Genomic DNA, 14100 nt, shown 5'->3' with positions numbered 1-14100 from the left:
ACCTCCTAACCAAAATCCACAAACAGGACTGTCCCGGCAGACCGATCGTGTCAGCCTGTTCCTGCCCCACGGAACTCATTTCTTGCTATCTTGACTCCATTCTCTCTCCCCTTGTCCAGTCCCTTCCCACCTACATCCATGATTCCTCTGACACCCTACATCATATCAACAATTTCCAGTTCCCTGGCCCCAGCCAACTCCTCTTCACCATGGAAGTCCAATCCCTCTACACCTCCATCCCCCACTGGGATGGTCTGATGGCTCTCCGCTTCTTCCTTGAACAGAGGCCCGACCAATCCCCATCCACCACTACTCTCCTCCGTCTGGCTGAACTTGTTCACACACTGAACAATTTCTCCTTAAATTCCTCTCACTTCTTGCAAATAAAAGGTGTGGTGATGGGTACCTGCATGGGCCCCAGTTATGCCTGTCTCTTTATGGACTATGTGGAACATTCCTTGTTCCAGTCCTACTCCGACCCCCTCCCACAGCTCTTTCTCCGGTACATCGATGACTGCTTCAGTGCTGCTTCATGCTCTTGTCTGGACCTGGAAAAATGTATTAATTTTGTTTCCAATTTCCACCCCTCCATCTTTTCACACGGTCCATCTCTGACACTTCCCTTCCCTTCCTTGACCTCTCTGTCTCAATTTCTGGTGATAGACTGTCCACCAATATCCATTACAAGCCTACCAACTCGCACTGCTACCTCGACTACAGCTCCTCACACCCGCTTCCTGTAAGGACTCCATCCCATTCTCTCAGTTCCTTCGCCTCCGTTGCATCTGTTCTGATGATGCCACTTGCAAAAACAGTTCTTCTGACATGTCTTCCTTCTTCCTTAACCAAGGTTTTCCACCCACGGTCGTTGACAGGGCCCTCAACCGTGTCCGGCCCATCTCCTGTGCAACTGCCCTCACACCTTCCTCTCCCTCCCAGAACCATAATGGGTCCCCCTTGTCCTCACTTATCACCCCACCAATCTCCGCATTCAAAGGATCATCCTCCGTCATTTCCGCCAACTCCAGCATGCTGCCACTACCAAACACATCTTCCCTTCAGCCCCCCGGTGGCATTCCGCAGGGATCGTTCCCTCCGGGACACCCTGGTCCTCTCCTCCATCACCACCTACACCTCAACCCCCTCCCCCGGCACCTTCCCATGCAGCCGCAGAAAGTGCAACACCTGCCCCTTTACTTCCCCTCTCCTCACCGTCCAAGGGCCCAAACACTCCTTTCAAGTGAAGCAGCATTTCACTTGCACTTCCCTCAATTTAGTCTACTGCATTTGTTGCTCCCAATGTGGTTTCCTCTACATTGGAGAGACCAAATGCAGACTGGGTGACCACTTTGCAGAACACCTTTGGTCTGTCCGCAAGCATGACCCAGACCACCCTGTCGCTTGCCATTTCAACACTCCACCCTGCTCTCATGCCCACATGTCCATCCTTGGCCTGCTGCATTGTTCCAGTGAAGCACAACGCAAACTGGAGGAACAGCACCTCATCTTCCGACTAGGCATTTTACAGCCTTCCGGACTGAACATTGAGTTCAACAATTTTAGACATGAACTTTCTCCTACATCCCCACCCCCTTTCTGATTCCCCCCCCCACCTCTTTTTTTCCAACAATTTATATAGATTTTACTTGTCCTACCTATTTCCATTATTTTTTAATGTATTCCCATCCATTTTTTTATTTCTACCTTTTAGCCTATTTCGATCCCTTCCCTTCACCCCACCCCACCCCCACTAAGGCTATCTGTACCTTGCTTGTCCTGCTTTCTACCTTTAATTAGCACATTCCTTAGATAATATCACCACCTTCAACACATCCTAGTCCTTTTGTCTATGACATCTTTTGGCTATCTCCACCTATCACTGGCCCTCTATCCAGCTCTACCTGTCCCACCACCCCCACACCCCCCGCACTTAAACCAGCTTATATTTCACCTCTTTTCTATTTTTACTTAGTTCTGTTGAAGAGTCATACGGACTCGAAACGTTAACTGTGCTCCTCTCTGCAGATGCTGCCAGACCTGCTGAGTTTTTCCAGATATTTTTATTTTTATTTTTGTTTTCGGTCATACCTCAGTTGCTGGAGCTGCAAAGGCAAGCTTGGGAACGTAAGGAAGAGATGTCCGCTGCATTCCTCAGATTGCAAGGCACAATGGAGGAGTCCGTCCACCTAAACTCTGAGGTGATAGCACCGGCATGCCAACGCACCGAGGTCAACACTGCTAGGATGGTAGCCACCATGGAGACTTTGGTCCAGGACATTGGTCCTGCACTGTTGTGCAGGCTGAACTCCATCATTGACACCATAGTTGGCCTCCAACAGTGTCAATGTGAGAGGGGTGCAGGGCAGCTCAATCTCACCCCATCTGCCCCTTTTCCTCAGGGAGTCAGCCATGGGCCCTTGGGCACCCATAGGAAGGAGGATCAGCAGCTGTACCCCGTAGGGCCACCCATCCAGGTGACTCTGAGATTGTCCGGTCTAATCGAATTCCATCTTCCTGTCACCCCAGCAGCTCCAGCTCCATGGGCCAAGGAGGGTGCCACTGCCATATAGTAGGACCCCGAAAGCAGGTCGGGGCCCTCCAGGTCTCAGCCCTCCAGAGGGTGCCCTTCAAGATAATCACAGACAGGGTGTAGCAGTCAACATGCTGCCTCCACCTCCGCTGTGGATGTCAGGTGAGTACCAAGACGTAGCAGCATGGTTAGGAAGGTTAAGGAGATGTAGTTGCATGGTGTTAATCACTTGTACATAATGTTCATCATTGTAATGTCTCCTTGCTTATGGCTCCCTGTTCCAATGAGCAGTGCTCGTGTCACTCAGATGTGAAATCTTAGTCCCTGCACAAGATAAAGTCTGGTGTTTCAGTGCAGGGCCTTTTCCCAGTGCTTTGGGCAATCTTCCCAGCACACTGATGGTCCACCTTCACACTCATAGGACACGTTAGTCTTCCCTGCACCTCTGTGGGGCTTATCATTGCTCCAGAATATCCTGGGCCAGCAGAACAGAGTTCTCTCCTTTCTTCTGTGTGCGTCCAGTACCAATGAGGTGCGGCTGGCCCCCGTCTCATCAGCATCTGTGTCCAGTGACCGTGTGGTCTTGAAGGGTTTAGTTTACGAAGAATGTCACAGGGTCAGGAGAAGTTAAATTTTGCCTGCTGCATCTCCATGATATGACCCTGTTCACAGAGCGCACGCAAGATGCCATCAGCCAGACAGGAGTCAGACATTCACATAAGCTATGTGAGGATCTATGGAGTTTCCCCACTGCATGTCGTCATTATCCTCCTGGAATGTAGGGACTGTGGGCATCTGTTGCATCTTCATGACAGGAACCTTATCACAGAAGGTATGTGCGCTGCCATCTGCCAAGCAGAAGTTAAACAGATGCAATGTGAGGATCTATGGTCTCTCCTCACTGCACGAATCTGGCAGCCATGAGGGCCTCCTGAATGCGCCTGTCTCGTCTGGCCAGTGCAGTGGCCTCATTGCCATCATCCTCGCCTTCGAGGACCTCCTCACCGTCATCCCTGTCGTCATCCTCCTCAGCAGAAGAGACCTCCAGCTCCTCCATCTCCTCCTCTGTCAGCTCCTCTTTCTGTTGCAGCAACAGGTTGTGAACGGAGCAGGAGATGACAATGATGCGTGACACCCTCTTTGAACTGCATTGCAGGGCTCCATCAGACTGGTCCAGGCACCAGAACCACATTTTCAACATTCTGATCATTTGCTCCACCAAGGCGCAAGTTGTAGCTTGTGTCTCATTGTACCTTCTCTCTGCTGCAGTCTGAGGCTGCTGCACAGGTGTCATCAGCCATGTCTTCTTGTCCCCGAGGAGCCAACCCTGTAGCCTCTCTAGATCCTGGAAGACGTTAGGGTTCTGATACCTACTGAGAATGTCGGAGTCCTGGACACTCCCTGGAAACCATGTGCAGACCTGTAAGTTGCACACCAGCTGAACATTCAGCAAGTGGAAGGCCTCGTGATGAACGTAGTTGACTGTTTGTTGCCACAGAGATCTAAGTGCTTCGTGAGTGCTGTCGAGGCACCCTGCGCCTGTGGGAAAACTGAAATCTGGGCAAATCCGAGTGCTCTTGTTTCCTGGCCTTCCTGATCCTGGGCAATATGCACAAAGTTGTGTGCTCTTGGGAATATGACGTCCGCGGCCTCATTTGTGCATGGAGGCTTGCGATATCCCACAGAGGTCACCTGTGGAGACCTGAAAGGAGCCACTTGCATAAAAATTGAGCGTCGCAATCACTTTCATGGCCACTGGCAATGGATGCCTTCCATATCCCCATGGCACCAAATCCTAGAGTAGGTGGCAGATGTGACAGACCAGTGTCCTGGACATGTGCAGTCTTTGGCGACAAAGATTCTCCGTCATCTACAGGAATGACTTTTGGACATTATCTGCTTCAATATCTGAGGAGTTGTGAATGGTACTGAACATCATGCAATCATCAGCAAACAACCCCACTTCTGACCTTATAATGGAAGGAAGGTCCTTGATGAAGCAGCCGAAGGATGAGCCAAGGACACTACCCTGAGAAACTCCTGCAGTGATGTCCTGGAGCTGAGATGATTGACCTTCAACCGCCACAACCATCTTCCTTTGTGGTAGGTATGACTCCAACCAGTGGTGAGTGTTCCACCTGATTCCCATTGACTCCAGTTTTGCTAGGGCTGTCTTAATATCAAGGGCAGTCACTCTCAACTCGGGAGTTCATTTCTTTTGTCCATGTTTCAACCAAGGCTGTAATGAGGTCAGGAGCTGAATGGCCCTGGTGGAACCCAAACTGGGCAACAGTGAGCAGGTTATTGCTAAACAAGTGCTGCTTGATAGCACTGTCGATGATGCCTTCCATCACTTTGCTAATGATGGAGAGTAGACTGATGGGGAGGTAGTTGACTGGATTGGATTTGTCCTGCTTTTTGTGAAAAGGATATACCTGGGCAATTTTCCACACAGCCGGGTAGATGCTGCTGTACTGGAACACCTTGGCTAGGGACATGGCAAGTTCTGGAGCACAAGTCTTCAGTACTATTCAGGAATATTGTCAGTGCCCATAGCCTTTGCAGTATCCAGTGCCTTAAGCCGTTTCCTGATATCACCTGGAGTGAATTGACTTGGCTGAAGATTAGCATCTGTGATGTTGGGGACCTTCAGACTCACAATCCCTGGCTTAGGAAGCCAGTCCTTACCCATTAGGTCACTGGGGCTGGACAAGATGGGGTTTGGTGACTGTAATTTTGACCCTTTGTCTCGATGTAATCGCTGCCAAATATGATGCCTTTTTGTGGGCCGGCCCTTTCTTTTCATCCACAACCAGATTGGATCAATTCCAAACATTCCAGTAATGAGCTGACAGGATCGGGATTTGTATTTTGGGTGTCAGTAATTAATGCTGGCAAAGTATGGATTGTATATGAGAAACAATTGTCTTTCCAGAAGTTTCCTTGCTTGCCCTGCCTCGAAGTTCCAGTGATTTCCCCAAACCAGATTCCCGGCCGCCTCCTTGACCTCGCTGTCTCACCCGGTCTCACTACTCTCAACATATCAATCACAGAGAAGGCCATCTCTGATCACTTCCATGTGTTACTCAGCAACCACATCCTCCTCCCACATTCCAGCTCTACCTCCTTCTGTATCTGTGCCTGGAAAAAACTATCCCCCAATTCACTAATAATCGCACTCTCCAAATCCCAACTGTCTAGGCCTTTGTGCCTCCATTCGCCACAACATTTCTGCAGCTCCTTATTTACTCAACCTCACCCTTACCTCCACCTGAGATGCCCAATTCCCCAATAAAACCATTCCCCTTTCTCATCCTAGCCCTTTCCCCGGGTACAGACTTCATATCCACTCCCTTAAGTCCAAAAGACACAGAATTGAAAGGTTATGGTGGACAACTGGTTAACCATCCACTGCCAGTGGACATCCAGGGACAGTTTAGATGGAGCTTGACTCTGTATCTAACCTGTGCTGTACGTTCTGTGTGAGTGTTTGATGGGACAGTGTCAATGTAGAGAAGTTATTCCATCCCCATTTTAAATGTGGAAAAGTTATTCCTTCAAGTTCATATCCCAGTGTTTTTTAATGTGATGAGGGTTTCTGGCTCTATCACCCTTTCAGACAGTGAGTTCCAGATCCTCATCAGCCTCTGGATGAAAAAATTACTGCTCAACTCCTCTCCAATCCCTCCATCAATTACTTTAAATCTCTGCTCCCTGTTTATTGACCTCTCTGCTCAGGGAAATAAGATTGAAACAATCCCATCAGCTGCCTCTGCTACTTCCCTCCCTTCCACTAGCCCGCCTGGACAAACTTCCATTACTGCTCCCCCCCTGCCTGAGCCCTGAATTCACATCTTTCTCTAAGTTTCTCTCCTGCCTCCCCTCATGCCTCTCTGAGGTCAGCTGCATTAAGTAAAGTTTTATTCAAATGGGACAATGACAAGTTTAAATCCCCACCTGATCTGCTGCTCAAATTCACCTCTATTTCACCGGTCAGTTTCCCAAGCTTCAGGAAACTCAAAACAAAAACAGAATTACCTGGAAAAACTCAGCAGGTCTGGCAGCATTGGCGGAGAAGAAAAGAGTTGACGTTTCGAGTCATCATGACTCTTCAACAGAACTGAGTGAATATTAGGAGAGGGATGAAATATAAGCTGGTTTAAGGTGGGGGGGGGTGGGGAGAGAAGTTGGGGGGGGGGGTGTGTTTGTAGGGACAAGCAAGCAGTGATAGGAGCAGATAATCAAAAAATGTTACAGACAAAGGAACAAAGAGGTGCTGAAGGTGGTGATATTATCTAAACGAATGTGCTAATTAAGAATGGATGGCAGGGCATTCAAGGTACAGCTCTAGTGGGGGTGGGGTGGAAAGACTAGCAGAGCATACAAGATTTAAAAATAATGGAAATAGGTGGGAAAAGAAAAATCTATATAAATTATTGGAAAAAACAAAAGGAAGGGGGAAGAGATGGAAAAGGGGTAGGGATGGAGGAGGGAGTTCAAGATCTAAAGTTGCCCTGCTAGTCTTTCCACCCCACCCCCACTAGAGCTGTATCTTGAATGCCCTGCCATCCATTCTTAATTAGCACATTAGATAATATCATCACCTTCAACACCTCTTTGTTCTTTTGTCTGTGACATCTTTTGATTATCTGCTCCTATCACTGCTTCCTTGTCCCTACAACCACACCATCCCCCACCCACTTCTACCACCCCCCCACCGCCACCTTAAACCAGCTTATATTTCACCCCTCTCCTAATATTCACTCAGTTCTGTTGAAGGGTCTTGAGGACTCGAAATGTCAATGCTTCTTCTCCGCCGATACTGCCAGACCTGCTGAGTTTTTCCAGGTAATTCTGTTTTTGTTCAGGAAAATCATGTAACTCCAGAAATATTTGGATTGGCTGTGAGAGACGTCAATCAGAGAGTCTACCCACTCTACCCATTCTCTCCTCTTCCTCTTCCACAGCTGGTTCACTTCCTGTAGGGACTGAAAACCAAGTGAGGAGATGGTGAGTGAAGGAACAGAATTTATAATAATTACATCCCATAATATCCACACTAATGTTCAGGCAGCCTGACTATCCTGTGGGGAATCAGGTGTGGAAATGCCCCTTATGCTGTGTGAGAAGATCCAGCTGAGAGAGCTGTTTACTGGGTGCTTTGTGCTGAACTGTTTGACTGGAGCTGTGTGTTGGATATTGAGTGTGTTTATTGGAAGCATTTCCCTTCTGATTTACAGGCTGAGTTTTGCTGATGGGTCATTACTGAATATGAGAAGGTGAGGTGTAATTATCTGGGAGGTGCAGAGACACATTTATTGAAATGTCTTTTAATGCCGACTTTAAGGATTTTACCTGAAGGCTTCGGCCTTTCCCAAAGCCTGGGCTTGGATTTGATAGTTTTGCCCAGTGCTGTGACTGATAGCTGAATTTGGGATGTGCAGTCTGAGCGAGTGCGGTGTATCTAATTTCCCAGGATAAACCAGAACCCTTCAATCAGCTACACTAAAGCAATATTTTCTTTAGCTGCTCGCACTTCCTGCTCAGTGTGTTTTCCCCAAATATTTTTGGAAAACGGGAGAAACTTCAAAATTTCCATTGAATTAACATTTCTCCTGAAGATTTAAACACACACTCTAAGGGTAAAACACGAGCTCATAGTGAATTGATAGTCCATTTTACACTCCGTCTAACTGTCTTTTCCATTGTACTCATGGCACCTGAGAAGATGGGGGACTGTGCGGAGGAAATAAAGCAGCCACCTTGTCTGCTCCTGGTCACTATCCAATGTCCCTGCTGGAAACAGAGGCTGTGTGACAGTCAGGTGAGGAAAAAGAAAGAACTTGTGTCTGATCCCCCACACAGTGGAATAGCAGACTGGCACTCACTGTGGAACAGTCTCCAACTGAGGAATCAACCACTTCAGCAAAGCAGGCAAGGGAGTTGGAGGTAATCATGTTTCCTTTTCCTGTTTTACAGAAGAGGTGCCCCGTACTACACCAGAGAATACAGAGAGGATAGACACCACAGATAGATCCTGATCTTCACTCAAGGAAAACTGCACAACTGTGGGAAGACATCCAGTTCCTTCACAGCATTGCTCAACACAGAGAAGGTTGGGCAGTGAAACTATCATCTGGAAATCGGTCAGGTGAGGGGAGTTTTGACATATCAGATCTGAAACTGGTCAGTGGTGTGGAGCCTTCCATCAGAACCAACCTTTCTGAAGGTTCGGCCATGGGCAATCGGTCAGGGTGAGGCTGGGAAGAAGTGCGAGTGGGCTCCGAGTGTGGAGCTTCAATTATTCATCGAGCTTCATGGACCACTGACTCATTCCTACAGGTGAGAGGCTGTTCAAGTGTGAGGTGTGAGAGGAGGATTCCACCTAACACACAAGGTGCATCTGTAACAACCACTGTTAACACAAGGGCAGCCACATGGAAGGGATGCAAGTGCGAGGTGTATGATTATGCTGTTGTGACATCTTCGTACCTCCTGATACACCAAAGGATTCACATGGTGGAAAAACCATTCTGGTGCGAGGCATGTGATGCAACTTTCACCAATTCCTCCAATCTCTTGAGACACCAGAGGATTCACACAGGAGAGAAGCCATTCACGTGTGAGGTTTGCGACAAATCATTTTCTCGGTCATCAAATCTCCTGGACCACCAACGTATTCATACCAGGGAGAAACCATTCACGTGCAAGGTGTGCGACAAATCATTCTCACAGTCCTCGAGCCTGCGAAGCCACCAACGTATTCATACTGGGGAGAAACCGTTCACATGTGAAGTGTGCGAAAAATCGTTCTCGGATCCATCAGCCCTCTGGGGTCACCGGCGCATTCACACAGGAGAGAAACCATTCACATGTGAGGTGTGCGACAAATCATTCTCACGGTCATCAGACCTACGTGTCCACCGACGCATTCACGCAGGGGAGAAACCATTCACTTGTGAGGTGTGTGACAAATCATTCACGCAGTCATCGAATCTCCGTGTGCACCAACGCATTCACACAGGGGAGAAGACGTTCACCTGTGAGGTGTGTGACAAATCATTCTCTGACTCATCAAACCTTCGCACCCACCAACGCATTCACACAGGGGAGAAACCATTTCAGTGTGAGATATGTGATAAAGCCTTCATACAGTTATCAAAGCTACTTGTCCATCAGAGAATCCACACAGGGGAGAAACCATTCACATGCGAAGTGTGTGACAAATCATTCTCGCAGTCATCAATCCTCCGCAGCCACCAACGCATTCACACAGGAGAGAAACCGTTTACCTGTGAGGTGTGTGACAAGTCATTCTCACAGTCATCGGCCCTCCGAGTGCACCAACGCATTCACACTGGGGAGAAACCTTTCACATGTGTGGCATGTGGCAAATCATTCTCGCGGTCATCAGAGCTCCGTGTACACCAACGCATTCACACAGGGGAGAGACCATTCAGGTGTGAGGTTTGTGACAAAGCCTTCACACAGTTGTCAAGCCTTCTACTCCATCAGAGGATCCACAAAGAGGAGAAACCATTCATGTGCAAGATGTGTAACAAATCATTCTCACAGTCTCAAACCCTCCATGTACACCAATGCATTCACACGGAAGTAACAGTTCAAGTGTGAGATACCTGATAAAGCCATCACAAAGTTTTCGAAGTTCCTGGCCCACCCAGGGGAGAAACCATTGAAGTGTGAGGTGTGCAACACACCATTCTTACAGCCCTCTAAACTCCTGCTCCATCAGAGGATCCACACAAGGGAGTAAGCCTTCAAGTCTGAAGTTTGTGATAAAGCTTTCTTGACATCTTCGATGTGAGATATCAGTGTGAGTTCTGTAAGAAATCCTTCACACAATTGTTAGACCTCCTGGAACATCAATGAAACCACACAGGAACTAGCTAACCAAGCTCCTGCCAATCTGTTATTAAGAGTGTGAATCTTTGTGCAAGCTCACTGCAAAGGATGTTCAATGGTATTGGGGCACAGAACAAGAAGCAGCTTTCACTCGCATCAAACAACTAGTGACAACAACACCAGTGCTGATGTACTGTGATATCAACAATGAAGTCGCGATGTTGTCAATGTTGAAGTCACTCTACAGTGAGATACCAGTGAAACAGGACTTGGAGCAACCCTCATACAGCAAGGACAACTAGTTGTGTTTGCATCCAGAACTTTTACACAAACTGAACGACGCTATACACAGATTGAGAAAGAGACCCTGGGACTATTGTCTTTGTTTGTGGGCATTTCAACCAGTACCTGTTTCGGGGAGAGAAAATGATGGTAGAATCTGACCATAAGCCGCTTCAAAGCATATTTTTCAAACCACTTCTATCTGCTCCAAAGTGTTTGCAGAGGATGTTACATTTTCATCTTCATTTGCAGAGATTCATTTGGAAGTGAAGACCTGAATGCTGTAAAGATTATGTGTGCAATGTATGTGTTGGAACAGACTAGAAAGAAATTACAGTTTTTTGTTCATGTATGATAATTTTCTTTTTGGACTATTTGTAGCATTTAATGGTTTAATTGATCAGTGTTTCATTATGTCAGTCGGTTCTCTAATCTGTATAACTGTACTTGATTGCTTAAGCCTGAGGGTGAAGTTAACAAATTAATTATATTGAGAAACTTCCAGAGAGAAGACCTGGCAGAGACCAACACATGTGTGTAGAAACCTGAGATTTTTTAAAGTAATGTAAATAAACCTGTTTAGGTTTTGAAGTATGTCATCTCTGCATTGTTCTGAGATAAAGCAGGTGTATAAGATGTGTAGCAAACATTACATTATGTACGTGGCATAACTTTCAAATTATAGTGCAAGCATTTTTTTTCTTGTTATGAAGTGGGTGTTTGGATAAATCCCTTTGTACACTGTCATACAAATGTGACCTAATGTTATCAAATGTACATAAAGGTTTGAGGGCAGTAACCATTTTTTTACGCACTACATGGAACATTGTTTAAAATTCAAATTGGTCCAAATAGGAGTAACATGAGTGACCTGACTCTTGTAAAATTGACTGCGAACCAATCAGTACTCTCTTCTCATGCCATATAAATTGTTACTTCCCTTTACTGTTGGCGATTTTTTTGTGAGCTGTCCTGATGAATGCAAGATGAAAAGTTTCGATAGCATGTCTCTTTTCTCAGCAATACTCAAATTCTGTATTCCCATAAGACTATTTAATAAGTTAGGAGCAGGATTAGGCCATCCGGCCCTTTGAGCCTGCTCCACAATTCGATTAGACCATTACTTTCCTGTGTATCTCCCATAACCCTTGACAACCTTGTATATGAAAAATCTATCTAACTCGGCCTTAAGTAAATTCAATGACCCAGCCATTGCTTTCTGGGGATGAGAATTCCACAAACAACTCTAAGGAAAAGAAAATCTCCTCATCTCTGTCTTTAAAGAGAAACCTCTCAGTCTTAAACCATAGAACCGCTACTTCTAGTCTCCCCCAAAAGAAGAAACATCATCCCGGTATCCACCCGATCAAGTCCCCTCAGGATCATTTATGTTTCAATAAGATCACCTCTCATTCTAAATTCCAATGGGTATAGGTCTGTCATGAATATATTAATGTAAATGATATTTTGGAAAATATTTTTCTTTAAAATAGAGGTTTAGTCTGTGGGTGTGCCCTAATTGGATTAAAGCTAGCTAGTCTGGGTGCTTTGATGTGTACTAGTTTTGATATGTAAGAGAGATAGCATGCATTTGCATTTTTTGAATAAAGGATGCAAGAAGTATGGTGAAAACAGACACCTATCTAGCAGCTACCAAGCAATATGTTTATATTACTAATAAAATTGGTACTGTGAAAGGGGTTTTATTGTTAGAGAGATTTAGTTCAGAGATTGTTGATACAATAAGAATTAACATTCAATGGGCAATGGTACATATAACAAGACAACCGTTTTGGGTGTGCAGAGCAGAGGCAATTAGAGATCAAAAGGCATCTGCTAGCCTCCAACTGGCTCCAACAGGAACCAAAGTGAAAAGAACCTCATTTTGAATTTGTACGGTGAAAATGCTTTGCCTGGTGTTTGGTTAAGTCTATGGGTTGTTGTTGCCTTAATGGAGATTAGTTTGGGAATTTATTAAAAGTTATGATTGTAGTAATTTGTAGCCATGTGCATATATATTTTAACCAGTGTAAATTAATAAAATGTTTCATTTAGTTTAATGTAAAACCTCGACAATTTGTGGTCTGATTCCTGAATTTAGAGTCGCATCTCAAACATAACACTTAAAATTATAGGTCATGACAGTTGTTTAAAGTTTCCTTCTGGGATTTTTAAATAACTCCACTTTACCAATTGCATTGGTCATAACAATTGGGGGCTTTACTGGAAATAAATTATATTTCTAATTCCTTGATCAGTTACGAATTGGTGAATCTTAAGCTTATGAGTACGAGAGGCACTTTGAATTCAAGAGTTGGTGAGGTATTTTAGAAGTGGTGAGACTGCAAGATAGCTTTGATAATTACTAAGACTTGTCTGGGTGTAGAAGAGAAAACTCTGATTGGGTTGAAGAAAATAACCAAAAGTAAATTAACAGAGTTGGCGGTTAAGTTACAATTGGTGTTACCTGTGGGGGCTAGGAAATCAGATATAGTTAAAAGTATAGCACAGCATCTACAGTTGGAAGTGAAACCTGACACTAGTGAGTCACAGCTAGAGGTAGTGAGACTTCAGTTGCAAATGAAGCTTGAATTTGAACAAGCAAAGGAACTGAAAAAGCTTGAATTTGAAGAAAGAAATTTGAAATTGTGAAGATAGAGAAGGAGGACAGAGAGAGAGAGAGAAAGAGAATTCCAACTGAAAATGTTGGCGGTAAGAAAAGAGATGTCAGTAGGTGAGAAAGGATTTATCTCTAGAGTAGATCCCAGTGGGGATATATTTAAATTTGTACAAGCTCTTCCAAAGTTTGAGGAAAAAGACACTGAAGCATTCTTTATTTCATTTGAGAAGCTAGCTAAACAAATTAAATAGTCACAGGAAAACTATTACAGTCTAAGTTGTTAGATAGGGCACATGAGGTATATGCTTCACTTTCAGAAGAAATGTCGGTGAATTGTGATGTAGTGAAAAAAGCTATTTTGAGTGCATATGAGTTGGTTCCTGAAGCATACAGGCAGAGATTTAGAAATGTGAGAAAACCGCCCATGCAAACATATATTGAGTTTGAAAGAGTAAAACAAAGTAATTTTGACTGGTGGATACAGGTGTTAAAAAAGAGACAACCTATGCAGCTCTTAGGGAATTCTTTTGGAAGAATTTAAAGATTCAATCCCGTCGGTAGTGAGAATTCATGTGGAGGAACAGAGGGTTGATTCTGTAAGACAAGTAGCAATATAGCTGATGATTATGAGTTTGTTCATAGAGCTAAACCTTTTTTCTGTCACACTTTAAAATTGGAAAAGGATAATAAGTGGGATAATGAAGGGAAGGCAGGTAGTCAGGGAAGGGAAGGAGTAGCTGGAAGTTCCCAGTAAGTTTTCTCGCAGAACAAAAAGGAAGATGCTGAAGGTAGAAGTGACACATGA

General features: G+C 45.2%; 1 protein-coding gene across 1 annotated transcript in view; it reads left to right on the top strand.

Annotated features, from left to right (window-relative positions):
• LOC121291233 (zinc finger protein 91-like) overlaps positions 1-11618 on the top strand; it is a 42877-nt gene extending 31259 nt beyond the window's left edge. Inside the window, exon 3 of the mRNA XM_041212310.1 lies at positions 8790-11618. Within this exon, the coding sequence (XP_041068244.1) occupies positions 8790-10162 (1373 nt within the window). The 3' untranslated portion in view covers positions 10163-11618. The remainder of the gene's footprint in view (positions 1-8789) is intronic.
• The last annotated feature ends 2482 nt before the right edge of the window (positions 11619-14100 follow it).

Source organism: Carcharodon carcharias, chromosome 19 (assembly GCF_017639515.1).
Source record: "Carcharodon carcharias isolate sCarCar2 chromosome 19, sCarCar2.pri, whole genome shotgun sequence".
In the NCBI taxonomy this organism is placed as follows: domain Eukaryota; kingdom Metazoa; phylum Chordata; class Chondrichthyes; order Lamniformes; family Lamnidae; genus Carcharodon; species Carcharodon carcharias.
This window is presented reverse-complemented; position numbering and strand designations above follow the sequence as displayed.